General features: G+C 39.9%; 1 protein-coding gene across 4 annotated transcripts in view; it reads right to left on the reverse strand.

Annotated features, from left to right (window-relative positions):
• Positions 1–21,464, reverse strand: part of Ecpas (Ecm29 proteasome adaptor and scaffold) — a 110,629-nt gene extending 89,165 nt beyond the window's left edge. The window contains exons 1-2 of one of the 4 annotated variants that reach the window (XM_056985548.2): positions 20,914–21,464; positions 13,582–13,685 (exon numbers count right to left, since the gene is read on the reverse strand). In XM_056985548.2, the coding sequence (XP_056841528.1) occupies positions 13,582–13,603 (22 nt within the window). In that variant the 5' untranslated portion in view covers positions 13,604–13,685; positions 20,914–21,464. Of the gene's footprint in view, positions 1–13,581; positions 13,686–20,379; positions 20,763–20,913 lie in introns of those variants that run through there. The other 3 variants (XM_056985549.2, XM_056985546.2, XM_056985550.2) reach the window with 3 other exon arrangements.
• Between the last annotated feature and the right edge of the window lie 6,299 nt (positions 21,465–27,763).

Raw genomic sequence — 27,763 nt, forward strand, 5'->3', positions numbered from 1 at the left:
AATTGAAAAGGACTTTTTTTTTCTCATTGCTATGATTTAATAAGTGACAAAAATTAGCTTGGAAAGGAAAAGTTTATTTTGGATCTCAGTATGGGAACACAATCTATCAGCACAGGAAAGACATGGTATTAAGAATACAATGAAACTGGTCAGATTGAATTCCTATTCAGGAAACAAAGACTAATGAAAGCTGGTACTCGGCTCACTTTCTCCTTTAAAAACAATACTTTTATGTTTTTAAATTTTGTGTGTACATGCATGCACATGCCCACACATATAGTATGATTGACCATAGAGGCCAGAAGAGGGTATCAGATCCCAGAGCTGGTGGTTGTGAGTCTGCCATGATGGGTGCTAGGATTCAAATTCAGTTCTCTGCTTAACTACTGAGCCATTTCTCCAGGCCTCTCTCGTTTTTATTTAGCTCAGGACCCTAGTTCATGAAATGGTGCTATCTGAACTTAGGATCTGTCTTCTTCCCACTTTAACCTAATCTAGAAACTCCTTCATAGCTACATCCAGAGATTTGTCTCCCCGGTGATGGATTATAAATTCTATCAAGTTGACAATATTAACCATTACAGAATATTATCTAACATAAAACAATCACATCTAATAGCTAACATAGTGTCACATACCTGTAATTCCAGCACTACATGAGCTCTAAGAAGGAAGGCAAGAAAGAAAAAAGGAAGGGGGGCAGAAGGGAAAAGAAGAGGGAAGGGGGAAGGAGAAGAAAGAGAGGGAAGGAAAGTGAGGTGGGAAGAGGAAGGGGGAAAGAGGAAGAAACAGAGACAAAGGCAAAGACAGAGACAGACACTAAATTTTACGGGAGCCAAAAGTTGCAACCCAGGGGGTAGTTGTACATAGAAGGGAAGCCTCAGACTGGCCCAATGAAACTGTCAGAGCAAACTTGTACACAGATTCCAGTTCCACCAATCACAAGCTTTAAATGTGCACAGATTCCTGCCTAGCAGTTTTTGTTAAAGCACAAGGAAAAATGACCTCACTCATGCTCTGAGTGGGGATAGCAGCAACACAGGTAGGATCATCTAAAAATCACCAAGTACTGTCATGGCCACTGTCATGGCACTCCACAGTGAGTGCAAACTGTTTGAAGAGGTTGTGACTAGAGCAAGATGTCCTAAAACCAAAGTCATTGCTTCAACAGCAACTCTGGTTCAGTGTTAATAATATAAATTAGAAACTTAGCCACATTTTTAGTTTCAGAACACGTTTCAGCTAAGATTAAATGTAGAATCTCACAGGCAATAGGAGTCCTATACTGGATGTTAACACCTCCATTTACCACCACCAAAAGAAAACTAAGGCCAGCCTGAGAGTTAAAATCCCATGTGCCAACAGACAAAAGAGTACATTTATTGGAAGTCCAAAGGCAAGTTGCTAGAATTGGTTTTCTCTTCCTACCATGTGTGCTCAGGGATCAAACTGTCAAATCCAAGCTTGTCAAGCGTGGCAGTAAAGTACATGTACTATATAAAATCATATATAACATGTACTATATAAAATCATAATCATATAATTAATACATATTATGTGTATATATAATAAAGTGTAGGTTACTTGAACACAAAGGCAAGTAAAAATTGTAAGTCAAATAGCAAAGCAAAGACATGTTACATAAAAATAATACATCATGTGCTAAAGGAGGGCTTATTTCAAAAATGTTTGAAAAGTTAGTTTAACATTTAAAATCAGTTTAACATTTAAAATGTTAAAATTTAACATTTAAGTACATTTTAAATGTATTTAATCATACTAGCAGGATTTAAAAAAAGTTAAATCTGTAATATTTCAACATATTTTTAAAAGGTACCCAGGTTAATAAGACAGGAATAAATTATCCATGTTGAATACGGTTAAAAAGAGAACTTCTTTAATCTGATAAGAATTTTATTTTTTTATTTACAGCTTTGTATTTAATGATAAAATACTAACTACGTTCTCCATTATTTGGGGAATAACACAGAAAAAGTTCACTAGTATGAATTCCATTCAGAGACTGGAGAGATGACTCAGTGGTTAAAACTACTCGCTGGTCTTGCAGAGGACCTGGGTTTAGTTTATCAGCAGCATGGAGACTCACAGCCATCTGTAACTGGAGTTCCAAGGGATCCAACATCTTCTTCTGCCCTCTAAGAGCATCTGGAATGCCATGGTGTGCACATGTATATGCAGAAAAGCACTCACACACATAAAACTCATACATATAATTATATGGGGTATATATAGAGCCCCATGTTGAGGGATGGGACTAACCACCCATCTCAAAAATACTGACATAGTGTTGTTTGTTCCTATCTAAAGGAAATGCAGGGAAAAGAGTAGAGCAGAAACTAAAAGAAAGGCCATCCAGAGACTGCCCCACCTAGGGATCCATCCCATCTGCAGACACCAAACCCAGACACTACTGCTGATGCCAAGAAGTACATGCTGACAGGAGCCAGGTATGGCTGTCCCTGAGATGCTCTGCCAGAGCCTTACCAATACAGATGTGGATGCTCATGGCCAACCATCAGACTGAACATTGGGACCCCAATGAAGGAGTTAGGGGAAGGACTAAAGGAGCTGAAGGGGTTTGCAACCCCATAAGGAGAACAATAATATCAACCAACCAGACCCCCAGAGCTCCTAGGGACTAAACCACCAACCAAAGAGTAAATATACATGGAGAGACCCATGGCTCCGGCTGCTTACATAGCAGAGGATTGCCTTATCTGGCATCAATAGAAAGGGAGGTCCTGTGGAGACCAATATAGGGGAATGCTAGGGTGGTAAGGTGGGAGTAGGTGGGTGGGTGGGGGAGTTCCCTCATCGAAGCAGGGGGTAGAGGGATTGGGATAAAGGGTTTACAAGGGAAATGGGGACGGGAGATAACATTTGAAATGTAAATAAATAAAATAACCAATAAAAAATGAAAAAACGGAAGAATTTTATTCAAGGGCTAAGAATGTAAGTCAGTAGTAAAGCACTTGTCTATCACTTGCAAGGCCCCAAATTCAATCTCTAGCACTGCAAATAAATAAATAAATAAATAAATAAATAAATAAATAAATAAATCTACTAAAATATTTGCTGCAAATTTTTTTCAAAATAATAAGACAAAAATAATAAAATGCACTAAATTGGAAAGAATATTTTCAGAACAACAAAATTTATAAATTATTAAAATAACAATATACAACAAGTTAATTGTCTATATACTAATAACAAATCATTAAAAATAGAATTTGTGATTCAGGCACATAGCACAACTAGTAATTGCAGCACACAGGAGGCTAAGGCAATAGGAACATGTATTCAAGGCCAGGTTGAGCTATACGGCAAGACTGTGTCAATCAATTTATCTAATTTGAAAAAATCTTTTTCAGTGACACATAAAAACATATATATGTACATACACATATACATGTGTTTATACATATATACATATATGTGTATGTATATATACATATATGTGTATGTATATATACATATATGTGTATGTATATATACATATATGTGTGTGTGTGTGTATATATATATATATATATATATATAGAGAGAGAGAGAGAGAGAGAGATATTAAGGGGAAATTATGTAAGACCTCTAAACAGAAAACCAAAATGTACTGTGCTGTAAAAAATTGAAGAAAATTCAAAGAGTACCCAATAAGCATGGATCACAATAAAACAGATCTCTTCATCCAATAATTTAAAATCTGATATTCACAATCCAAGACTACTACTGATGCTATACTTGAACTAACATAGATCACAGTCAAAATGCAAGTATATTAAGCCTATTATATAAGTAAATGGAAGACATAAGGAAATTTTCTGGTTAGACTTGGATCTCATCCATAAGCTACCAAGTTATAAATACATAAAGCTTCTTAATCTAAAAACAAAAATCAAATATTCTGTTTCAGAGCCTTTCAGGTAAGAGTTACAATTTATACATACTAACAACACGTCAATTATCCCCAAACGGATCTGTAGAAAACATTATCCAATATCAATGCAAAAGTATTTTAAAGAGTACTAAATAAAAGTCTGACTCTACCATTTCTACAAAGCACTAAGATTTACAAAGGATAACCTGGATGATTTTAAAAGAAAAAAGAAAAAAGTCAGAGGAAAAAAAACACCAGTATTTATCAAACTAATTGATGCTGAAGAGGAAAAACAGCTTATATGACAAGATATCAAAAGTTGCCAAAAACTACAATAATTAAAAGTGCAAAACAGGGCTGGGGATTTAGCTCAGTGGTAGAGCGCTTACCTAGGAAGCGCAAGGCCCTGGGTTCGGTCCCCAGCTCCGAAAAAAAGAACCAAAAAAAAAAAAAAAAAGTGCAAAACAAAATGTGAATGCTTCACTCCTTCTTTAAATGAGGAAAAAGAATACCCTTGGCAGGGAAGGGAGAGGCAAAGATTAAAACAGAGACTGAAGGAACACCCATTCAGAGCCTGCCCCACATGTGGCCCATACATATACAGCCACCCAATTAGACAAGATGGATGAAGCAAAGAAGTGCAGACCGACAGGAGCCGGATGTAGATCGCTCCTGAGAGACACAGCCAGAATACAGCAAATACAGAGGCGAATGCCATGAGAATAGGTCCCCCGTTGAAGGAATCAGAGAAAGAACTGGAAGAGCTTGGAGGGGCTCGAGACCCCATATGTACAACAATGTCAAGCAACCAGAGCTTCCAGGGACTAAGCCACTACCTAAAGACTATACATGGACTGACCCTGGACTCTGACCTCATAGGTAGCAATGAATATCCTAGTAAGAGCACCAGTGGAAGGGGAAGCCCTGGGTCCTGCTAAGACTGAACCCCCAGTGAACTAGACTATGGGGGGGAGGGTGGCAATAGGGGGAGGGTTGGGAGGGGAACAACCATAAGGAAGGGGAGGGGGGAGGGGGATGTTTGCCCGGAAACCGGGAAAGGGAATAACACTTGAAATGTATATAAGAAATACTCAAGTTAATAAAAAAAAAAAAAAAGACCAGTTGAAAAAAATACAAAATCCTTAAAAGATAAACATAAACGAGTCACCTGTTTTAAAACAAAGTTATGAATGAAATGAGTAAGTAAATATTGTTATTTCAGTAAACTGCACTAACAGTTGCATTGTATTATGGGAAAACAAAATGTAACTCCTACCTCATCACATCAAACATGAAAGAAGATAAATTTCTGATGAATCATAAATCTAAATATGAAAAGCTAAAGACAGGCAGTGATGGAGTATGGGCATAAACAAGCCCCTGTGTTCCATCCTTAGCACCATTCCCAAAACTCAAAATATGAAAGATAAAACAATACAATTTCTAGAAGGAAGAAAGAATATTCTTACTGAGGCAAGAAAGGGGGAGGCTTAAGACAGGAAGCTAATTGGTAGAGGAGTCTGGAAAATACAGAAACCCAGTATCACAGAGCAGAGCTGGTAAATGTAGATTTGAAAACAACCAGCCTAGAAAGAAATTACCACTCTGACAAAATATATCTCTATAAAATCTACAGCAAATATGATATTACATACAAAACCCAGACAACACAGAAAGCACACATTATTACTACTTCTAAGCAAAGTGAACAAAAGGTTCATGAGAATGCAGTATAAAGAATACACTGCCAGTATCTCATAGCTTGTATAATAGCTATGAGAAGAGTATGTGGAACAAGAAGTTCATGCTGCATACAGGATCAGGGTAAAGAAGACAACTGAGATACATGAGAACAGACTCCAAAAAGGAAGTATTAAAATGTGTGCAACACGTCAAAGTTCTTATAGGGGAAAATGGTATTCTGAATTATAACAATTCTAATGGCTAGAATAAGGAGATTAGAAATATTCAGATTTCTGTATCAGATGAAACAGGTTGGTGGATTCTATGATTAAAATGCCTAAGTCCCCACAATTTAAAGAAACTGACACTAACCTTCCACAATACTCAGCATCCAAAGCTCAGTAGAAAGGCTCTGCTCAGCAATCACCTGGCAAGGCCAACTGCAGCTGAAACCCTGCTGCCTGCCTTCATAACCTCAGGCCTTCTGCTCTACAAAGAGGTTAAACCAATCTCAACGCCTTATACACACGTCATGCTACGTCCCTAGCCAAAAGTCCACCATGACTTTATTTTGTACCAGAAGAGTCAAAAATATCTGGAAGACAGTAAAAAATCTACAAATAAACCCGTCATTATAAAAATAGTAGAATATGTTCTATAGAAAAGAATTCATGAAAGTTGAAAAGATAAAAATCAGGTGGAATGTGAATAAAAATAAGATGGAATATCAAAGATAACCAATAATTCCCACAAAGTTAGTCACTCTACTACATTTTAAGACTTATTATAAAGTTACAGTAATTAAGAGTCTATATAACAAAAATATTTAAGAGGAACAAATCAACAAACTGAAATAGAGAATACAGAAGATAACCAGAAATAAATATCATAAAAAATACTTTCAGGTAAATTAATAATATGGATTAAAAACTAAGGTATTTTAAACATTGAATGAAAATCTGGAAATGAAAAATTCAAACATACTCTCAAGCACAGAGCATAAAATACCAACAAGATATTTTTTAAAAAACTAGTTCTATAAAGTAAAAAGGGAAAGGAGTACATTATAAATATCTTGTATGTTTTTAACTTTAAAAAAAAAAACTGAATACAAATACTTTAGAGAACCAAGCTAGATACAGTGACTCACACATATAGGACTCCAGAGAGCTGCCACAAATTTGAAGCCAGTGTAGTGAGTTCCAAATATGCTGTCCCAAAATCCAAAGAAAATCAAGGAAGGAAAGAGAAAGAAAAGATAGGCAGGCAGGCAGGCCGTTGGGTATAGCACTTTGTATAGCACGCATGATCCTGGAGGTGGAAGGAACAAATCTTCTAAGAAGAGCTAAGGACATATGCATAAAACCATTCATAGTCACAGGGTCAATAGCAAGAGTGAAAACTGAAAGCAACCAAAAATCAGTCAACAGGAGAGTGGATTAAATGTAGCGGGTCACAAGTGATTAAAAACAAGAGTCATATTTACATGAACAATAGTACTATGTTGGAAAAAAATCTTAAGATCATAGCAAGAAAACAAGTCAGAAAGATAGGCGTGTACAAGGCACTTGTACTTATAGAAAGTTTCTAAATGCAGAATGTATACTGTTCATGATATAAACACTACAGGAATAAATGACCATGTCTAGGAGAGGAGGGAGAAGAAATATACAAAGGGGGAAAGAAAGAGCAATAGCAGAGGACTTGAATGATCTCTACAATTTTTTTAAAAGAAAGGATCTGAAGCTAGTAGAAAAAGTCTCAAAAATTATGAGAGATAGAATACGCATGAGTCAATTAAGTAGGGGTAAAGGACGGTAATAGAGCATTTGCTTAACATGTTCTCAGGGTTCTATCCCTGACAACACAACTCAAACTCAAGTCTTCACCATAGTTCTCCACAATTTCTTCTTAATATTCTTGGTTTTACTTGAAACATTTATTTTAAAGATATTATATATACACAAAAATTTTGTTTATGTTTACATGTATAAAAGAGGGAAGAAAATGTATCATTGACGTTTCTTTGTATTTTTAAATTTCGATAACAATAAATTTCTTTATTTAAAAAGTACAGAACAATTAAAATAATTTCTATTTCAAGAATAAGGAAAGAATCTTAATCACAGAACCTTTAAAGAATCTTAAATGTAAAAGAATAAAATAAGAGTATTTGGTCTAAGGAAAAGTACCAAAACCTTTAGAACTACTTTAAAGCGTAACTCCCCCCCCAAAAAAAAAATTTCTAGTTCAGCAATGCCAACTATTATATCCATGTAAGGAAAAAGATATAAAGATATATTTCTAAGTCATACCATTACTTGTGGGGAAAACACAAAAAGAATGGGAAAGGGTAACCTTTTCAGGACAACCTGCTATCACAACACTCCTCATAGATTATGCAAAGAAAAAAAGCATACTGCCTGACATTTGTTTAATTATTAATTTCTTCAAGAGCATAAAAGAAAACAGGTATTTCTGAGTGATAAGTCTGTTTTTATATAATTTTCTAATGAAGACATCAAGTTTTATGAATATGAGAGTAAATGTCAGAATATAAATGAGGGGCTCTGGAATGTAGCTTAGTGGTAGAACACCTGCCTAGCATGTGTAAAACCTGAGTTCAATACCCAGCACAGAAAAATAAAAGCTAAAACAAATATTAGAGGTCTTAAGCTGAGCTTGGAAAAGAAGCTGAGAAATACCTAGACCATGTCCCAGCATATAGCAAACCAATTACCACCTAAAGCTGCAGCATATTTTTAATTATCTGGTTAATTACCACAAAAATATCCTAGACTATAATAAAATAATTTATGAACATCTTCTCAACAATAGTTACTTTTTTTAAATTTTTGTATGTAAAATGACCATGGGGTCTTTTGGGTCTCAGAAAAACATAATATAATATAGATATTTGTATTTATAGATGAAAATAAAAACTGGAACTCATGACCTAACACGCTTGCCAAAGATAACTAAACGAGACACAGAAGTATCTCTCCCACAAACCATTATTCAAGTAGGTAAAAGTCACTCCACTTTATATGAGATGAAAGGACCTACAAATCTATGTTGATCAAGATTACAAAGCTATTACCTGGCAGTTCATCTCTGATCACAATGTTCCTTCCAATGTGCTAAAATATAGCTTGGTTTCAGCAGAAAAAGAAGACAGAGAAGATACTAAATCCTGAGACAACTGTATACAGCATTCATTTGACCTTGACCACAGCCAGTATCAAATATATCAATCAGGACAGATCTCTGATGCAACTTTCTTCAGGTATTCAGAATTGGGATTCAAAAAAAAAAAAAAAAAAAAAGTCAAGCCTCCTCTGACTGGCTGAATCTAGAATCATAAACTACAAATATGATAGATATCTCAACCCCATCCTATCAATCACAAAATCAGAGAAAGTCGAACTGAAGAAAGAATGGCATGAAGGCTTGGAAAAGCTGAAAGAAGATCTGAACAATTTCTAGCTGAAATTCCAAGGCTCTCCGAAAGGTCCCTCTCTGTTCCGTAAGTATTTTGATTCACTGCAAGTACCATCTTGGTTTAAGCCAGCGATCAACTTGATCCAAATATAAATAAAGACCTTGTAGAAGAAAAGAAAAACACCTCCATGAAGTACATTTAAAAAACATGCTACCGATGCATTGTAATTAATATCAGAAAGGGAATCTTTCCTGGGAGTAGGCTGTCTAGCCTAGACAAACATTTACCTATGTACGCTATCACTCCCCAAAGCCATCCAAATCCCTGTTTCTTACATATGCCATACATTCTCCCAGCCCAAATGTTTTGAGACATCCTTGCTCTAGCTCACTGTCCTCAAATTCCAGATCTCTTCCTTCCACTTCCCAAGTACTAGAATCGAAATGTGTGCCACCACATCCAGTTTATCCCAGTCCAGTTCTTTTGACCAAGCAAGTCACTCAACATAGTGCACTCTCCCAAATGCACTAGACCGCTCTTCTGTCTACACATATCTAAATCTATCCTACTTGCGGCCCAACTCATAAGCTACTCACTACACTATACACACACACCATTTTCAACCTGGTCCTATGGGCTCACTATAGTCCTTTTCTGGGTAGGATACAAAGTACAGAGGCTTAAAAAAAATTCAGGAGGGAAGAGAAGAAATCTATAACCCAAGGTTGACTTCTACTGAGTGTAATCCTACACAACACATGCACATTAGAAACCATCCTATGGCCACATTTAAGTCTCTTAACAACCCTATTAGATGTAACTTCAGAACCCACCAAAATCATCTAAATAATTATTAGAGAGACAAGTAATTGCAACTCTCTGTTGAGTAACCCACACCCACACTTTTGTCTGTCTTATATTTTCATTGAGCACCCCTCTTTCTAACGATTCCCATGATTTCTTCTTAATGAACTCCAATTCTGTTCATACTGACTCCAAAAATTCTCTTCTGTGGGCAATTCAAATCTCCCAGCCTCTGCTGAATGCAGCTACAGGAGGCATCCTGGAGCTGTCTCAGCTCAACACCCTCCCAACACCTGCCCCATCATTTACATTTTCTATACTTCTGATGATCACCATCTTTTGCTACATATTCTGTAACTGCTCAATCTTCCCTTTTCTAGACCAATTTGATCAGACTCTACCCTACTGCATGCTTATGCCTCCATCTTCTTCCAGCTTATGTTCAGAACCTATGACTGAGTCTCTTTTAACCAAATACTCAACTCAGCTCCTTTAAGAAAGTAAATGCTCAAATACTGGTTGAATGCAGAGAATAGTAATTCTTTATGCATTATGAAAGCTATTTAGAAGTTTATGCATCTAACAACTGTAATAAGAAAAGAAACTGGTGATTACTTATAATTAGGATGAAAATGAGACATGTTTTAATGCCATGACAAGAAAGTAAGATTCCCTGTTATGTGCCAAAGCTGTACTCATCCAAATCAGGGGAGTTACAGCAAGCTGTTTCTACAGCAAAAGGAAAAAAGAAAAAGAGGGAAATGACAAGGGGACCAACTGGAGCATAGAAAATCAAGTGCTCTAAACACAAGGCTGCCCTGTAACTTACCTCAGCTTCAATAAATAATAATAAATATTTCTTAGAAATATTTAAGAGTAAAGAAAATAGTGAGTGTATGACAGACACTCACTGTTGTGAGTTGATTCTTGTGTCAACCTGAAATAAGCAGAACCCAAGCAGTGTTTTCAAAAATGGGAACCTACAAGCTAAGAAAAATTGAACTAAATTATACAATTGGAAGTGATGATCAAGACATGTAAAGAAGAGACTGGGAATCTTCAAACATTGAAAACCATTTTTAATTATTTTGAGGCTAAAACTGAAAAATAAGAAAGACCTGACTGATATGATTATTCTCTTATAAATCTAACTAGTTCTAGTCCTGAAAGTCCACTCCATCTGTTGATTCCTAAATACCACTTTAAGTCATTAACTGTCACTCTGTAACACCTGCAGGACCCAAATAAGGACAGCAGGGTTTTTCTTCATAAAATAATACTAGAAATCAGAATTCCCATCTTCATTCCTAAGATTTTTTAAAATAGAAGTTTGCCCCTACTCCAGCCTTTTTAAAAGGAACTCAACTAAATGCAAATATACTTTTTAAAAAACAAATGCCAAGTGCTCCTGTAGAAAGCACAAATACAATAGTATATTGGGAATAAGGAATGACTGAATCCCAGAATGAAACAATCTGTCAGCTCCTGCAAAAGCTGCCTACCTCTAGCTAGGACAGTCTGAGGGGACCGGCATGGCCCTCCTTACCTATGCAGCACTTCTAGTACTCCTGCCCCGCAGAACTAAGGCTGGCAAAGCATGTTTGTCTCTCTGTCCTCAGGGCCAAGACAAATGCCCAATTAAAAATGCCCTTTATAGTTATTTTCTCCAAACTGAAACATTCCCTCATAGAGAGGGGGGAAAGGATCTTAAGACTTTGGAAGCTAATGAAACTTTGGAGGCTCAAGAGCCCAAAATGTTATGCTATTCCTTCCCCAGTCACATAAACAGTAAACAACTGCAGAGAAAAGAGGAGTCATCTACACAGCTCTTTGCTCAATTTTCGTGACAATTGACATTCTTTGCAATGAGCTCTCCTTTAAGTCGCCCCTCACCCAGGCTCCAGTAGGAAGCACAGATAAACTCCTTGTTTGGCTAAGCTCAACTTGGGTAGAATTTCTTTAGTTTGCCACTGGTACATGTTAGGGGTGGATAGACATTATTTCATCCTCAGAAGTCATGGGCCTTTTTATCTACAAAACTAGTAGCAAACTCCTTAAGCAAGGCAAAGTTACAAATCTATTTCCTGGTATGTATGAAATCCTTGCCTTCTGTATAAGATGCCAGACTACTTTAAACTCCCTACCAACTCAGTAAGATTCATAAAAAGGCGTCCCTCTTCTTGCTCACCTCAACTCCCTACAAGTTTATTTCCTTACTGCCTTCAACTTCTCACCTCTTCACACATACACATAGGAAAGAAATCATGAAGGCAGTATGACAGCTGGACCAGATGATTTGACAAGAGTCCTCATCAATTTATGAGATGCAGTGAGTTAAGTACCAGAGTCCTAATAAACACTCTTAAGTTTACAAATACTCCTACCTCTAAAAAGGCCTTCCTCCTCAGAGCAAGCAACTGGCAGGAACCAGGTAGAAATTAATTTTAATAAGGTAGTGAGCAGAAAGATCACTTTGGCTTACAAAAGCAAGTTTGAGGGAGATACTACATAAGAATTCAGGTTGCATAATAGTCCAATGCAGAAGAGTTAATATCCATCAAAAGCAGTTAATTACTTGGAAGAAAAATGCTCATTTGGATGTGAAAATTTCTGAATTTTTTTGTTTGTTTCTTTGCTTGAGTTTTGTTCATTAAGGCAGTATCTCACACTATAACCCCAACTGCCCTGGAACTCATTATGTAGTCCAGGACGGCCTCAAAGTTGTGGTAATCCTCCTGTGTCTGCTTCCTCCATACAGGGATTACCACACAGGCATGTAACCACCATTCCTGCCTAAAAAGTCACAATTTAAATCCTAGCACTTGTGTTCTGGACTGCTTGTCTTCAGTATATCATAAAAGTATTATACATTTCTCATGGTTCCAAAACAAAGAATCTAGGGTGGAATAAGCAATGTGCTCATTGTTCTACTAAACAGGTCTCCAACCTCCCAATTTTTATTCCTCCACATACCACAGAAAAAGATGAGAAACAGCAAAAATAAACCAAAATTTATTCTGAAGTTGAAATCTGATTTATAAAACATTCCGGCCCTCAAAATTCCACTTAAATGAATTAGCCATTATATACTGTATTTAGCAGTATACATACTAAAGTCATAAAATAATAGTTAAATTAGTCTAAGAATTATAGAAGATAGGCAGGCACACAATAGACTTTTGGACTGAAGTTACTAAACCGCAAGTAGTCACTAGTATTGAATTCATGGAGTTTCAAAGAACTATCCAGTATTATCGAAAAGCAAAACTTTGTAACACTAACAGAATAAAACAGCTCTTAAAAAAAAAAATCACAGTACATATTAAAGTAGCAGAATCAGGAATACCCAATTACCATAAAGATGCCTCCTACAGTACCTCTTTGTCAAAGTTAAAATAATTGATTCCATAACAATGTTCCTGAAACTGTAAAATGTTTTTTGTATAGCAGATCACATTAGTTATAAACTGTCATTCATTGTTTCTACCTGTGCACATTGCTAACTAATAACTTCAAGTTTTAGATTTTTTTTCTTCTTTTTTTGCTCATTCTTTTATATTTATCACCACAGAGAATAAAAGTATCAGACACATACAAACTAATATGAACTTCACTGGTTGTCTCAGGTTACTAGGAAAGGAAAAAGGAAAAATGGGGGGAAAAGTGAAGATCTTAGTGGAAATTTCTACCTAATAACCTATGCATTTTTAAATCTGCTATAAAAATGCACATATCCTCAGGAACTAAATCTACTAACCTCTACAATCAATGTGATACATGGTTTATCCAATCTTGACAAAAGTCCTCTGGATCACCAATGGTATGTTCATCCACTCGTACATATGCAATTGTATAAAGAATCTATTATTTAGAACACCAAAAAAAATACAATTAAGACTTGTACACAGAGCTACCATTTTAAGAAAAATAAGCACTTTTCATTTCTTGCTAACATCTTTGATGCCCTCCTTTGCAAATAGAATAAGGAAAAATACAGTGATTATCAAATTTGGTGAAGAAGGGTATTGCATAAACAGAATTTGAGCCTACTTAAAGCTTCAAAAAATATACTGATAATAACTGACTAAAGATTTTAAAACTCCAGTACTAATTCAACATGTAATTATCATATAAATATGTGCATATCATAAGTATATTAAAACCTTACATTAAAATCGAAGGAAGTATCTCAGTTACACAGTGGTTTTGGAAGAAGAGGGTTAGTTAGCCAGTACACATGTTACCAGAATGTAACTGAAAAATATAAATGCTTAAGTACTTAGGAAGTCAAAACACAAGGATCAAGAGTTTGAAGTCAGCATGGGCTATATAGTGTGACTTTGTCTCAAAACTCAGGAGAAAACAAAAGTTAATAACAATAACTCCAGGACTTCTCCCAGGACTTATTAGCTCCTTGAATATTGTCATCTCAACCCTCCCTACATATTCACAGGCTCCAAAGAGCTATCTTCAGAACAAGCCATCCATTCCTATGAGCCCATCATCCCCACCTCTTCAAAGCTTTAGAATCAAATTTCCCACATGGACCCATGTGCAACCCATGTGCCAAATACTACCAAGTTTTTAACATGCATCATGCATCAATTCTTCCCATTCTTAGAACCCTATAAGCTTGTTTTGTTATAACCCTATTTTACAAATGGGAATACCAAGGCCCAAAGGTAGGCAGTTTTGTGTTCAAGGACACATTAACCAAAAGTGATAAATGGATAAATTTGAAACCAGCTTTGACTGTAATTTCAGAATTACCATCCAAACCGTTCTTCTTAAACTATTCAATAAAGATTTCTCCAGCATTCATTCATTTGTTGACTATAATCTTATTTTTGTTTCTTCTCCATTTCCAATTCTCTAAGTCTGCCTAAAAGCTACTTTCTGCCCCATTTCCCTATCCTACAGTCTCCAGTTAGATTGTACCTAATTCTTCCCTCTCTTTAATAACCGTCACCTATACAATAACAACCCAATCATTTCTACAAACTTTAGGACTCCAATTAGTATTATCTCCTTGCCAAATCCATTTCCACTGTCTCAATTCAGACCCTGCATTTCTTTACCCGTTTTGATCCCCTCCTTGTAATCTTGTGCTTTTGATCTGTGGATTCTTGCAATTAATTATTTCACCACCATCATCTGTTATCCTTATAAAGCAGACCTTCTCCTGCTGTGTAACAGCCCTTTCAGAACTCTGCTGGTTCTCTACTGTCTACAGAACTAAGTTCAAACTCTTTACATTGGTTGGCATTTCTATACCTTGGCCCCATCCTAACTTTCTAGTGTTTTCTGTTCTTGCCTTTCCCCATACCGAAATGCTAGTAAATTTAGATTCCCAAACTGTTTATACAGAGCACTTGCACATATAACTATCTTAACACCACCATGAGTATTTCTTGCCATCACTCCATTTTATGAGAAAGAAAGGATATTCAGAAAAGTAATTTGTTCTAGATCCCAAAAAATGAAGGCACTATTTACCAAATCTCAGACTACCAAGTTTATTTCTTTTCCTAGTTCTTCATACAGCCACAGAAAACACATCTTTATTCCTCTCATATGACTTATTTAGCCTTTTTCTTAAAATGCATGATTATCGCTCTTCTTCCATGTTTCAATTTAAGCGATTATTCCTTAGACCCTAGAATACTATACTCATTCATTGAGGTTTCCAAAGACCCATATTAAACATTTTTCATATCATGCTTCATATTAGCTATTTATACTGACAATATAAATCAGTGTCTAATTAACTATAAGCACTCTGAAGACAAAACCAAAAATTATTCACTCAATCTTAAAAGTCTGCTTACTGAATTGGGAAATATGTATATAAAACAAATAATACAAGAGTCTTGGTTAGGACTAAAAGGAGAAATCAACAACTGGATCAAACCATCTGAGCATACTAGCACTGCCTACAGTTTTAACACCTATCTTCTGAACAAGACCAGTATCTCCATGCCAACTGTTGTCATTGGCCTTTATTAAAATTATTGTTTACCTGAAGCATAATTCAAAAAGAATAGAGTAGTAATAAACTGTGGGATAAGAGAGAGTGAGAGAAAGAGAAATCCTGTAGTCATTTTCCATTTTAACTTAACTTCCTATTTGCTTAAGTAACCAAAATTCAATGATATGGGCTTGACAGCCTTTTTACAAAGTTCAACTCAATAGTCTATATCTGTGATTACAATGATTAGCTTTGAAGCACTATTTCTGTATGACCAAATAATTAATTATTCAACTACCCAACTACATACCAGCTTGCCACATACCCTCTAAAAAAAACCACTCTGAAGATTGCTGGAAATGTTGATTATATGATACCACTAAGATTTCACATGGCTGTGCCTAAGATCAAATTAATCTTAAGATTATATGTTGCTTCTTAAAGAGTGTCTATAACCCAACAAAGATCAGGTTTGAATGCCGCCTAACAGTTATAAGCCAAGGCCATGAAACTACTAAGCAGTCGTTCAAGCAAAAACTCTTGAGTCCTTTCTTCCTATGTCAGGAGCACCTCTCCCAGCTACTCAATCAGTTACAGTGCTGGTTTTTCCATAAACTAATAAAGGATAATGTTAGAATAAAATCTAGCTATCTGCCCTCTACTGAATTCACTCCAATTGCAAATATGAGCCTAAATACAAAGAAAACCAGACATAAGTAATTACAAACTAGATTTTAAAAAACACTTTTAATATGAACTAATTAATCTCTCTTTCCACATACTATCCAAAAGTACATTCTGCTCATCAAACATAGAACACTGGCACAATAGAAGCTTTCTCCAGCATACTCACCCTGATTCTGATCCTTACACAAGAAACTAAAAGAAAAAAATTGAAAATATAACTACTTCTTTATAGTATAACTGTAAGGAAATTAACCGCTGACAGAGCAGAACTGACATAATTTTTTAAATCAAAGAACCTAAGTTCAAGCCCTAACTATGCTCTAAGATAATGGTACCATTTGGTTGACAGCACCAAACTCAGTCACTCAGGAATCAGTAAGTAGGGACAAACTAGAGGACCTCTCTAGAGTACAAGAGAGTAGTTACTCTCAAAAAAAACATTAGTTTTACTACTATTCTGTTATAACCATATGATTTGAAGAAAAATATATGATTTAAATATTTTTTTAAAAAGAACATAAAATCTAACAAAACTGAAGACTATCTCGTCTTCCTACCTTTTAGTCACTTCCAAGTTCAAAGGTCTGTATCATTCAATCAACCAAAGGCTGGGCATGGTAGTCCATGCCTGTAAAAGAGCCAATAGTTTGAGGCTAGCCTGGACAATATACTCACACCCTGTTTCAAGGGGGGTGAGGGGAAAGAAAGAAGGGATAACAGAAGGAAGAATGTAGTGAATGTCAGTTTTGCTACTCAGGAGCTCCTACAGTGTACTATGGCAATATAATTAAAAGTGGCTGTGTATATGAAAGATAGAGGACTTAATGTAACTGAACAATATGCCACCAGGTGGGGTGTGTATGTGTGTGTGTGTGTGTGTGTGTGTGTGTGTGTGTTTACTTTCAGTTTCTCTGAGTGTTGCGTTCCATAATAAACTAGTAGGATAAAAATCGATGCTGCCACCCAGAGGAATGCTATTATCATGTATTATACAGAAAGTCAGACACAGTAGTAACAGCCTGTAGTTAGTACTAGTCCTAGCATTCTGGAGGCTGAGGCAGGAAGATTACTGGAGCCAAAGAGTTGGAGACTAGCATGTGCAACATAACAAGCCCAATCTCAAAAACAGTAAAATACCACCAGATGCCTTTTTCTTGGAGCCCTCAAGGCACCTTTACTATTCATCTCCTCTTAATACTGTCATTCTTACCGAAAATAAAAAATTGCTTCTGTGGACCGGAGGGGGGAGGGCCGAGGACTCTTGCTATTTACTTCAGGTTTACCTCAACCTATAGTCACTCTGGCTTCAGCTTTATAAATGCTTGGGATTGCCAGAAATGTTACCATCCTCATTTGATATATCTTAACCTGTGTACATGTATATGATCTCCTTATTCTATGGTACCAAATATCAAGTCTTTAATCTCTCCAGAATAAAAACAGAGGCTAAAGCAACACACTTCTTTGGTAATCTGACCAAAGAAAACAGAACAGCTAGAATTGGACTATGTGTTCCTAACTTAACATTTGCTGCTAATGTCAATAAATCCCTTAACCAGAAATACTATCAGCATTTTAACAGGTACCTGATATACAGGTACAGACTGTAGATACAGAAACACGTGAGCCACTCCAAATTGTTAATTCTTTCTCATTTTCTTTCCCATCTCTACCAGTAACTGAAATGTTAATTTAGTTAGTGTTACAACAGAAACCCAAACACCATGAGATATATCAATTTTAAAATATATATTTTTTATTCCTGATTAATATCAGATGACCTGATATCTGCTAAAATGGTACCAGTGAGAATACAGAAAACAATAATTATTGGCAATGATATGGAGCAGTGAAAGCCTTTATGCAATGATGGTGGGAGTGGGAGTGGTTACAGTCACTGAGAAAACAAATGGCAGGCTGGGAGTAAGGGTAACTCGTGGTAGGGCACTCGCCTAGTATGTGAACATTCCTGTCTTCAATCCCCAGAGCCACAAACGACAAACCAAAAAATGGCAGTTCCTCAAAAGTTAAGGGTATATTCCCAGAAGAACCGAAGGGAGGACCAGAGCAGCATTATGTATGACAACTAAAATTTGAAAGCAACTTGTCCATAGAGAGATGAATGGGTAAGAAATGTATTACATGCCAGGGTGCATTATTCAATCTTACAAAAGAAAGTCATGGCAGATGTTACAGCAAGGACAAACTTTGAAGGCATTATATTAAATAAAAAAAAACAACCACACGCCAAAACAAGCACAGTGAAAAGTTAGCTAGGGAAGTTCAGAGACAAAAGCAGAAAAGTAGCTGCCAGGGGATGCAAGGAAGAGGAGGGAAAGGAGAGTTGTTTAACAAGTACAGAATTTCAGTCTTGCAAGATGAGGAATTCTGAAGATGGATGAAGGTGGTGATCAAACAACAGAGCATATGTACACAATGACCCTGAACTATACACTTAAAACATGGTTAGATGATAAGTTTTGTAATGTGTATCTTACCACAATAAAAATACTGAGAAGTAAAATTGAGAAATTGGTCTCTTCAAAGGTCAAGTGGTGATTCCACTGGGACTGACAGGCAAACACTCAACGTTGTGGCTACCTTACATCTACCTTTCCTCACCCTGAGACCTCATCTTGCTCTCTTCAGATTCTTCTTTCTTCCCAGAGTCATATCAAACGTTTACTTCAGCAACTAGTACTCCTGCTCCACCAGTTCAAAGCAGCAAGGAACTTAATCCCTCTAAACGTTTATGCCTCCTCTTTAAACCAAGGATAATTCCTACCTACCTGTCACACAAGGTTGTTATGAGGGCAAAAGTGAGATCACATTCATAAAAGTAGCTTTCAACTGCCAAGCACCAAAGAAACATGAATTAAGTTTAACTACTTTCACATGGCGATTGAGACGCTTTAATAACATAAGCTTCACAAACATAAGCTTACAACACTTCACCCATCCCGGCATTTAAAATATACATCATTCCCAAATAGCACCTTTCTTCTTTAGTCTTTACTGAAGGGCAACATGGGGGGGGGGGGTGGTTGCTCTTAAATACCCTAAAGCGTTTGAATTAACCACCCAAAACGAAATAAATTATTCTACATATTCCATGAAAATTGAATATTTATGACCCCAGAATAGGCCGACAACATCCTAGAACTACACTTCCCACAAAGCATAGAGTGGAATACTGGCAGCAGGCTGGGCGGCCTGGCACTAAGAGTGACCACTGCTCCCAGAGAGCTTGGATCGTCATCCCATGGAAAATTGCAACGCTTGGCATGGAGTGGGATTGTCTCTCCTTTCTGACAGCTCAGTCACCCCGCGTTTTGGGTCCTTTTTTTCTACCATTAACAGCGGCCCTATTGGTCTTTACTGCTTCAACCTGAAAGTCATCTCCTATCTGTGACCTTTCTGCTGATTCCTTGGACGTGAGGGGGAAAAGGCACCCTCTCTCCTTCCCAAAAGCTCCATTTCCAGAAGTCGCCCGTCAGTCAGAATCTGGGGACATGCGGGGGTCAGACGGAACGGACGGGTGGACACTGTCCAACCTAGGGCGACAGGCCGCACGCCAGCTCCGGTAGCAAGTCAGGAGACCGGGATCCCCCAGAGCCCGGGCCGAAGCAGATTTCGAGCAGGGCTAGCTATGCCCAGAGCTCTGGTTTCAATTTCACGACGTGACAGTGCAAACCTGAGGCCTACAAGCGCCCGCGGCGGCGGCTCGCCCGTTCGCCCGCCCTCCCGCCAGGCCCAAGCGCCCGAGCCCCCTGCACACCGAAACCACCGCACGCCCTCTTGCCCGGGCCCCGCGTCCCACCAGCCTCCAGTGTCTGGCCGGGCCCGGCCCTGTGTGGAGCTGAGTCCGGCTCGCGGCCGCAGGCTCTGCGCCGCACTTACTCAGCTCGTCCTGGGAGGCGGAGGCGGCCGCCGCAGCCATGTTGCGCCCGGGAGCGAGCGAGGGAGGGGCGGACGGCCGGCGAGGGGGGCTCGCGGCCGTCGCCGTGCGGTGTCGCAGGGGCCCGGGGCCGCCTTGAGTCTCTCACGCGGGACGCGCTGCGCCCTCGAGGCCCGCCCGCCGCCTGCGTCCTCCGCGTTGCGAGCGTCGCTCTCGCCGCGCCTCGCGAGCTCACGACTCGGGAGCTCCCCTCAGCCTCGCGCCTCTGAGGAGCCGCCGCCGCCGCTGCCACCCGTGCGGCCAAGAGACCGCGCGGCGGCTCTTCGGCACGGCGCCCGGCTTGCTCGCCTCTTGCCGGCTCTTATATTTAGAAAGAGCTGAGCCATCCTCCCCCTCCCCCCGCGCGCCCGCCCTCGCTCGCTCGCGCCTCGTCCTGCCCACCTGCCGCCGCCAAGCTTCCCCAGCGCGGAGCGGAGACGCGGCGAGCCAACCCCACCTCAGCCTCTTCCCTCAGCCGCACGCACGCGGCCTCTGACCTGAGTCGGAGCCGGTATCCATAGCTCGGGATGCTGCGGCGACCAGCGAGGTGTAGGATGGGCCGGGCCTGAGGAGACCCGCGGCCGCTCCTGAAGAGCCTGTGGGCGGCCGAGCTGAGCCAGAGAGCTTCCCCGAGGCGTGCGGCCCCGGGCTCTGGCGTTGAAGGTCTGCGGCTGTCACGTCCGCCTGGCCGGAGCTGAAGGAACACGCGCCCGGACGGAGGAAGAAACGCGGACTCGGAAAAGTAGAGCGGGGCTCGAGTCGGAGGAGGAAGCCCCGCCCTGCACCTCGCGCCCAACTTCTCGGCCAGCGAGCTGACTCAGGCCGAGCCTCCGAGCAACCCCGAAGTTAGAGCACAGAGGGACCTGCACCGAGAGATCGCACTGAGGGATGCCCATCTAACAATGTTAGCCTCCCGAGCGAGCTGCGAGCCGGGAACCACGATATTTGAGCTACCAAGACGTGGTTTAGATTCCTTCCTCTTAACCCGAGTTTAGTGGAAATCCCGACTTTTAACTTTAAGCCTCTAGTTTATCCACGAGGTCTTATGGTCGTGTACAGCTGCAAAATGGAATTCAAATCAAAGGATTATATGAATACGAAGAAATTAGGTCCAGATCAAATGCTTTTTTTTTAGAGAAAAAAATAATAGAGACCCTAAAAATGAATTGAAATTGCATATATTCCCCCAAAATGGACTCCCCAGGGCTCTAGCAATGCCTTGAAATTTGAATGCATGTGTTTCCGAATGTAACACAGACAAGTGCGAAATAGCAACAAACACCAATGATATTACTTCCTGTAGTAATTTTACACTTACAAAGAAATTTACATTATCTTTCTTCCTGTAGTAATATTACAGTTACAAAGAAATTTACATTATCTTTATAATTATCATAAAAAATAATCCTTTCTCTTGTTCAGATACCTCATCCATCTCATACCCAAGAGAAAAATTATGAAATGTAAGATTTGTTGATGTTTCAAGACCTAAGGTACAGCACCAGGTACAGTTTGGTTCATAGTGATAAAACATGGATATGGGGACACACACACACACACACACACACACACACACACACGCTCCTTCTCTAATGCTTGTTATGCCAGATGCTGGACTTTGGGACAATAATTGGATCCTCAGAGTCTGGCCTAATCAGAGGTTAATGATGATTGCACAGTTTCATTGCCCATGGAAAAGCAAGAGGTTGGGCTAATTGAAGGAAGTATGTCACTGGAGGTGTGTCCTTAGGGTCTGTGTTGCAATGGTCTCTTCCTGTCATTGCTGTCTGCTTCCTGTTTGCCATGAGAGGAGCTGCTTTATTTCACTACACACAGCCTGCCATGTGTCCAGCCTCACCTCAAGTCCACAGCAATGGAACAAAGTGACCATGTGCCAAACCTCTAAACCTGTGAGCCAAATATAATTTTACTTGTTTTAAATGGTCATTTTTCACAGTGACAGAAAAACAAACACAGGTGGGGATCAAGGTTCTAGGTAAATGTTTTCAACCCCCACAAACATTTTTCAACATTAATTCAAAGAACTATATTACCATCGTGTTTATTAATGATTGGAGAGTATATTTACCTTCTCCCCACCCTTACTCCCATATTCCCCAATCTGGTGCTACTCTCCCTCCTGGGGCCTTGAAACTGACTATAGATTTACATACTTCTCTGAACCTCAGTCCCTTTTTAGTGGACATTCTTGCTCTTTGGTTCGGTATTTCTTCCAAAATAAGTGTGCAGTGGTCATTAATGCACAATACTGAAGTACAGAAATATGTCTCTCCCCTCCCAGTACCATTATCCCCTCAGTTTACTCCTCAGAAATAATTCAAAACTTGTCAGCACTTTGATGCATACACACTCTCCTAGTTATGTACTATAGGAGAGCAGTCCAAATGTCGTGAAAGGCTGGCCAAGGGTCTTTTTGATTCACTTAGATGTTCAGAGATGGCAAAAATAGATGCTAGAGACAGCTCAGCCTAAAAGCATGGTTGCCCTCCCAGGGGACCCTTGTTCACTTCCCAGGGTCCACATGGCAGTTAACAACCATCTGTAACTCAAGTTTCACAAGATCTGACTAACCTCTGTGGGCACTGCATGCATGTGGTGAACAAACATACGTGTGCAGACAGAACACCCATACACATAAAATAAATAAAATCTCAAAGTGTCAAGAGTAGCTTCCTTAGTGTTAGCCTTCCTGAGCTCTTGAGCATTAGAAGCTTACTGACTCAGAGGCATATAGTCCAGCCCTGAGACCCAGAGGTGTATGACTGTAAGTTTTAAAAGCCAGAGGCTTATACTATACATGTAAGTGCTCAGGTCAAAGCAAGCCTTAGTCAGGGGTCTTTTGCTCCAAAATTGCTCAGCCAGAGACTTGGAACCTTAGGAACTCAGGTCAGAGGCTATCACTCTAGGCACAGAACCCAGCAGCTGGTGTTACAGCAGCAAACTTCAATTATCAGGACCCTTGGCTCTGAACCCTGGTCAGCTCTCTCTACAAGTCTTCCATGGAAGGGGCTTTCAGCCTCACTGACTCAGCTCTTCACGGTTCCTTACCTTTGGGCTCTTCTCTCTACAGTTTCCTGCCATGAGCTGCTCTCTGAAGCTCTCCAGCTACTTTCTCATTCCCGCTGCTGCCTCCACCTCTTCTGTTTAGTACCCCTGCTCAGGCTGAACACCACCCCAGTGCTGTCTTCTCTCCATGCAACAAGTTCAGCCTGCTCTACCTGTAGTAAAGACTGTGTGTGGGCCAATGAAAGGTCACTCTAGAGAGACTTTTATAGGAGCCTAATATGATACAGAAATAATACATGGAAAAGAAGCCTTCAAAACTGACCCCATGAGACTAAGAAGCAGGCTGCTTTTAGAGCCAGAAAGAGGGTGGAGCATGTTTAGGAGCAGCTTCTAGCCCCACCAGTCAAAGCTTTGTGTTTAGCAATCATGACCTAGTTTGTGTGTGTCAATTAAGAGCTTTTTGCTGAGTCACCAGGGAACGTGTTCCCCTTGGCCTAAGCAGACATAGCCCAAGATAGGTAGCCCCATCAAAATGTCACTGAGACTTACCCTGTTGAAAGTGACGTCTCCGAGAGCTAGTGCAAGCTGACTAGGATGGACAAGCCTAAAATGAGACCTTTAGAGCATATATCGTCATAATGGTGCTCAAAACTACAGCTGAATGTCCTCGGTTTCAATGCAGTATTCAAAGCTGCCAGGCCACCATGATAGCTATCCTGCCGTAATCCCCTGAAAGGGACGGCTTGACTGACATTTCCTAGTCGAAACAGTCCGATACCTGGGAAGAGCCTTAAGAGTTGTCTGTCAAATGGCGAGAGGCGCAGTCACGACAGCTTTGGTCATTTAAAAGGAGAAGATATGAAAGAGTATTTACATTAAAGGCCCTTCACGAACCAGCACCTACCTCACAGCGTTTAATGTTACTCAACCTCTAGTAAAAGGAAGCTCAAAGAGATTTGAGTGCCTTGAGTCCCCAAGGTTAGGGAAAGTGTCTTTCCTTAATTTCAGGTGGATCCTTTCATAGCCATGTCGAATAAAAACCAAGTAAAAGATGGCCACTATCTTAGTCGGTGTTTCTATTCCTGCACAAACATCATGACCAAGAAGCAAGTTGGGGAGGAAAGGGTTTATTCAGCTTACACTTCCACATTGCGTTTCATCACCAAAGGAAGTCAGGACTGGAACTCAAGCAGGTCAGGAAGCAGGAGCTGATGCAGAGGCCATAGAGGGATGTTTCTTACTGACTTACTGACTTACTTCCCCTGGCTTGCTCAGCTTGCCAAGAACACCATCCCAGGGTGTTCCCACAATGGGCTGGGTCCTCCCACCTTGACCACTAGTTGAGAAAATGCCCTACAGCTGGGTCTCCTAAAGGCCTTTCCACAACTGAGGCTCCTTTTCTGTGATAACTCCAGCTTGTGTCAAGTTGACACACAAAACCAGCCAGTACAATTGACCCTCTTGTCAACTTGACACACAACACATCACTATTAAGCCTCAACCCTTACTTTTTTACTCATCCCCAAGATCTAAATAACTTTGAGAGTCCCGCAGACTTTACATATTAAAAGTTCAATCCCTTTAAAATATCCAATATCTTTTAAAATTCAAAATCTCTTAACTATGGACTCCGCTAAAATACTTTCTTCCTTCAAGAGGGAAGAATATCAGGGCACAGTCACAAACAATCAAAAGCAAAATCAAACTAACTGTTCAACGTCTGGGATCCACTCACAATCTTCTGGGCTCCTCCAAGGGCTTAGGTCACTTCTCCAGCTCTGCCCTTTGTAGCGCACACCTTGTCTTCTAGGCTCCAGATGCCTGTACTCCACTGCTGCTGCTGCTCTTGGTGGTCATCTCATGGTACTGGCATCTCCAATACGCTGGGGTCCTCTGCTGCAACTAGGCTTCACCAATAGCCTCTCACAGGCTCTCTTCATGGTGCCAGGCCTCAACTCCTTTGCATGACCCCTTCAGTCCTGGGCCATCAACTGCAACTGAGGCTGCACCTTCACCAATGGCCTTCCATAGCCTCTCACAGTGTCCAGCCTCAGCTGCTCTTCATGACCCCTTCATGCCTTCAAAACCAGTACCACTTGGGTGACTCTTACACATTGGCTATCTCTGGAAAACAGCCTCTTTGTATTCTCAAACACTTCCCAGAAGATCTCACCTCAATGATGTTGGTCTCTTCTTTTTTTTCTTTTCTATTTTTCGGAGCTGGGGACCGAACCCAGGGCCTTGCGCTTGCTTAGCAAGCACTCTACCACTGAGCTAAATCCCCAACCCCGCTGGTCTCTTCTTAATCACCACTAATTTCTTAGCTCCAGCTGACAAGTATCAATAGTTCCAGTACTGCAAAGGTTTGCTTTAGTGTTCTGGTATCTTGTTAATCACAGCTGATTCTTCAGCCCCAGCTAACCAAAACCACAGAATCTTCACAATCAAAACAACATAGCCCTGACAAGAGTCTTTAATCTTCCCTATGAAATTTCAGAAGCCAGGCCTCCATCTTCTGCACTGTTCTTAACATTATCTTCAAAGCTCCTAACATCCCAATAGCTCTTCTAGCTCTAAGTTCCAAAGTCCTTCCATAGTCCTCCCCAAAACCTGGTCAGGTTGTCACAGGAATACCCCACTATGCTGGTACCAATTTGTCTTAATCAGGGTTTCTATTCCTGCACAAACATCATGACCAAGAAGCAAGTTGGGGAGGAAAGGGTTTATTCAGCTTACACTTCCACATTGCTGTTCATCACCAAAGGAAGTCAGGACTGGAACTCAAGCAGGTCAGGAAGCAGGAGCTGATGCAGAGGCCATGAAGGCGTGTTACTTACTGGCTTGCTTCCCCTGGCTTGCTCAGCTTGCCAAGAACACCAGCCCAGGAACGGTACCACCCACAATGGGCTGGGTCCTCCCACCTTGACCACTAGTTGAGAAAATGCCTTACAGCTGGGTCTCCTGAAGGCCTTTCCACAGTCGCTGAGGCAATGTTAGCCTTTAGACAAGAATAATTAGCAACTTATCATATATGGAAATTCCAGTCTCCACATGTGCAAATCACCGGCGTGTGTGTACACTGAGATTTTTAACCAGAGCAGTGGAATCTTGTTGTACATATTATTGTGTGTTATCATCATACCAATTAAAACCTCACAAGTACCCTTTCCATATCACTGATAATAATCATGGTTAATAAAGTGTTAATTCTTCCTGGTACAAAATGAAGTATTGGACTCATATACTCCTCTCAACAGGTTTATGAAGTGGGATCTTTGTGGCACAGAGTGATTCAGGGACACAGCCGCAGCACCACAAACTAGAAAGTAAATGAGGAGTGGAGGCTTGAGTCTAGACAGTGGATTAGAGTGGTTTGGTTTTGTCTGGCTGTGTTGTATTCCGTTGTACCTGTACTATAGCATGTTGTGCTGTGTTGGAATGGCCCCCAATGCCTGGTACATACTAAACAGGCTTCTACCACTGAACTATGCTGTCAGTACTCTGAATATATTTGTTTTCTTACTTGATTCAGTCTGACTAGTTAGGCAGCCCTAGAGGAGCACTCTGTCACAGGGATACAAACTGAGCTCTTATTCGGAGGGAAACTTGTCTAAACCAGGAACTCACTGTTTAGACCAGGCTGGCCTCCACAATTTTCTAAATCAGAGTCCCCAGAGCTGGGATTACATGTGCTACCACACCTGCTCACACCCATATTCTTACCCACTATAACCACAAAGTACAGAACTATTCACTCTTTTAAACATCTATATGGTAAATATATAACAAAATATATGTTTAAATTGTCCTTAGGGTCTGGCTTTTAAATTGTGCTTTCAGGGCTTGGGGAATGACTGAGTCAAAAAAGTGCTTGTTGTACAACCATGAGAACCTGAGTTCCATCCCCAGCAACTACATAAAAAGCCCAAAGCACGGGATGGGTATATAATTTCCGTTACGGGATAGGCAGAAAGAGGAAGTTCCTGGGGTTTGCTGGCCAGCTAATCTACTAAACCAAGAACTCCAGGTTCAGTGAGAGACCCTATCTCAAAAACAGTATGGTGGAAAATGACTGAGAAAGACATCTGCCATTGAACTCTGACCTGAAAACTGACACATGTGCACACACACCTTCACACACAGATATGCATACACACAGATAAGCATGCACTTAGGTTCATAATGTTTACTATCATGAGCAATGCCATCAAAAAGTATTCTTTATGCAATTATGTATGTCTATATTGGAGAAATACCTTCTAATGGGAATGGTAGGACCTTTTGTACATTTACATAGGCCTGTACCTCATCACCACTACC

The sequence above is a fragment of the Rattus norvegicus genome, chromosome 5 (genome assembly GCF_036323735.1).
Source record: "Rattus norvegicus strain BN/NHsdMcwi chromosome 5, GRCr8, whole genome shotgun sequence".
In the NCBI taxonomy this organism is placed as follows: Eukaryota; Metazoa; Chordata; class Mammalia; order Rodentia; family Muridae; genus Rattus; species Rattus norvegicus.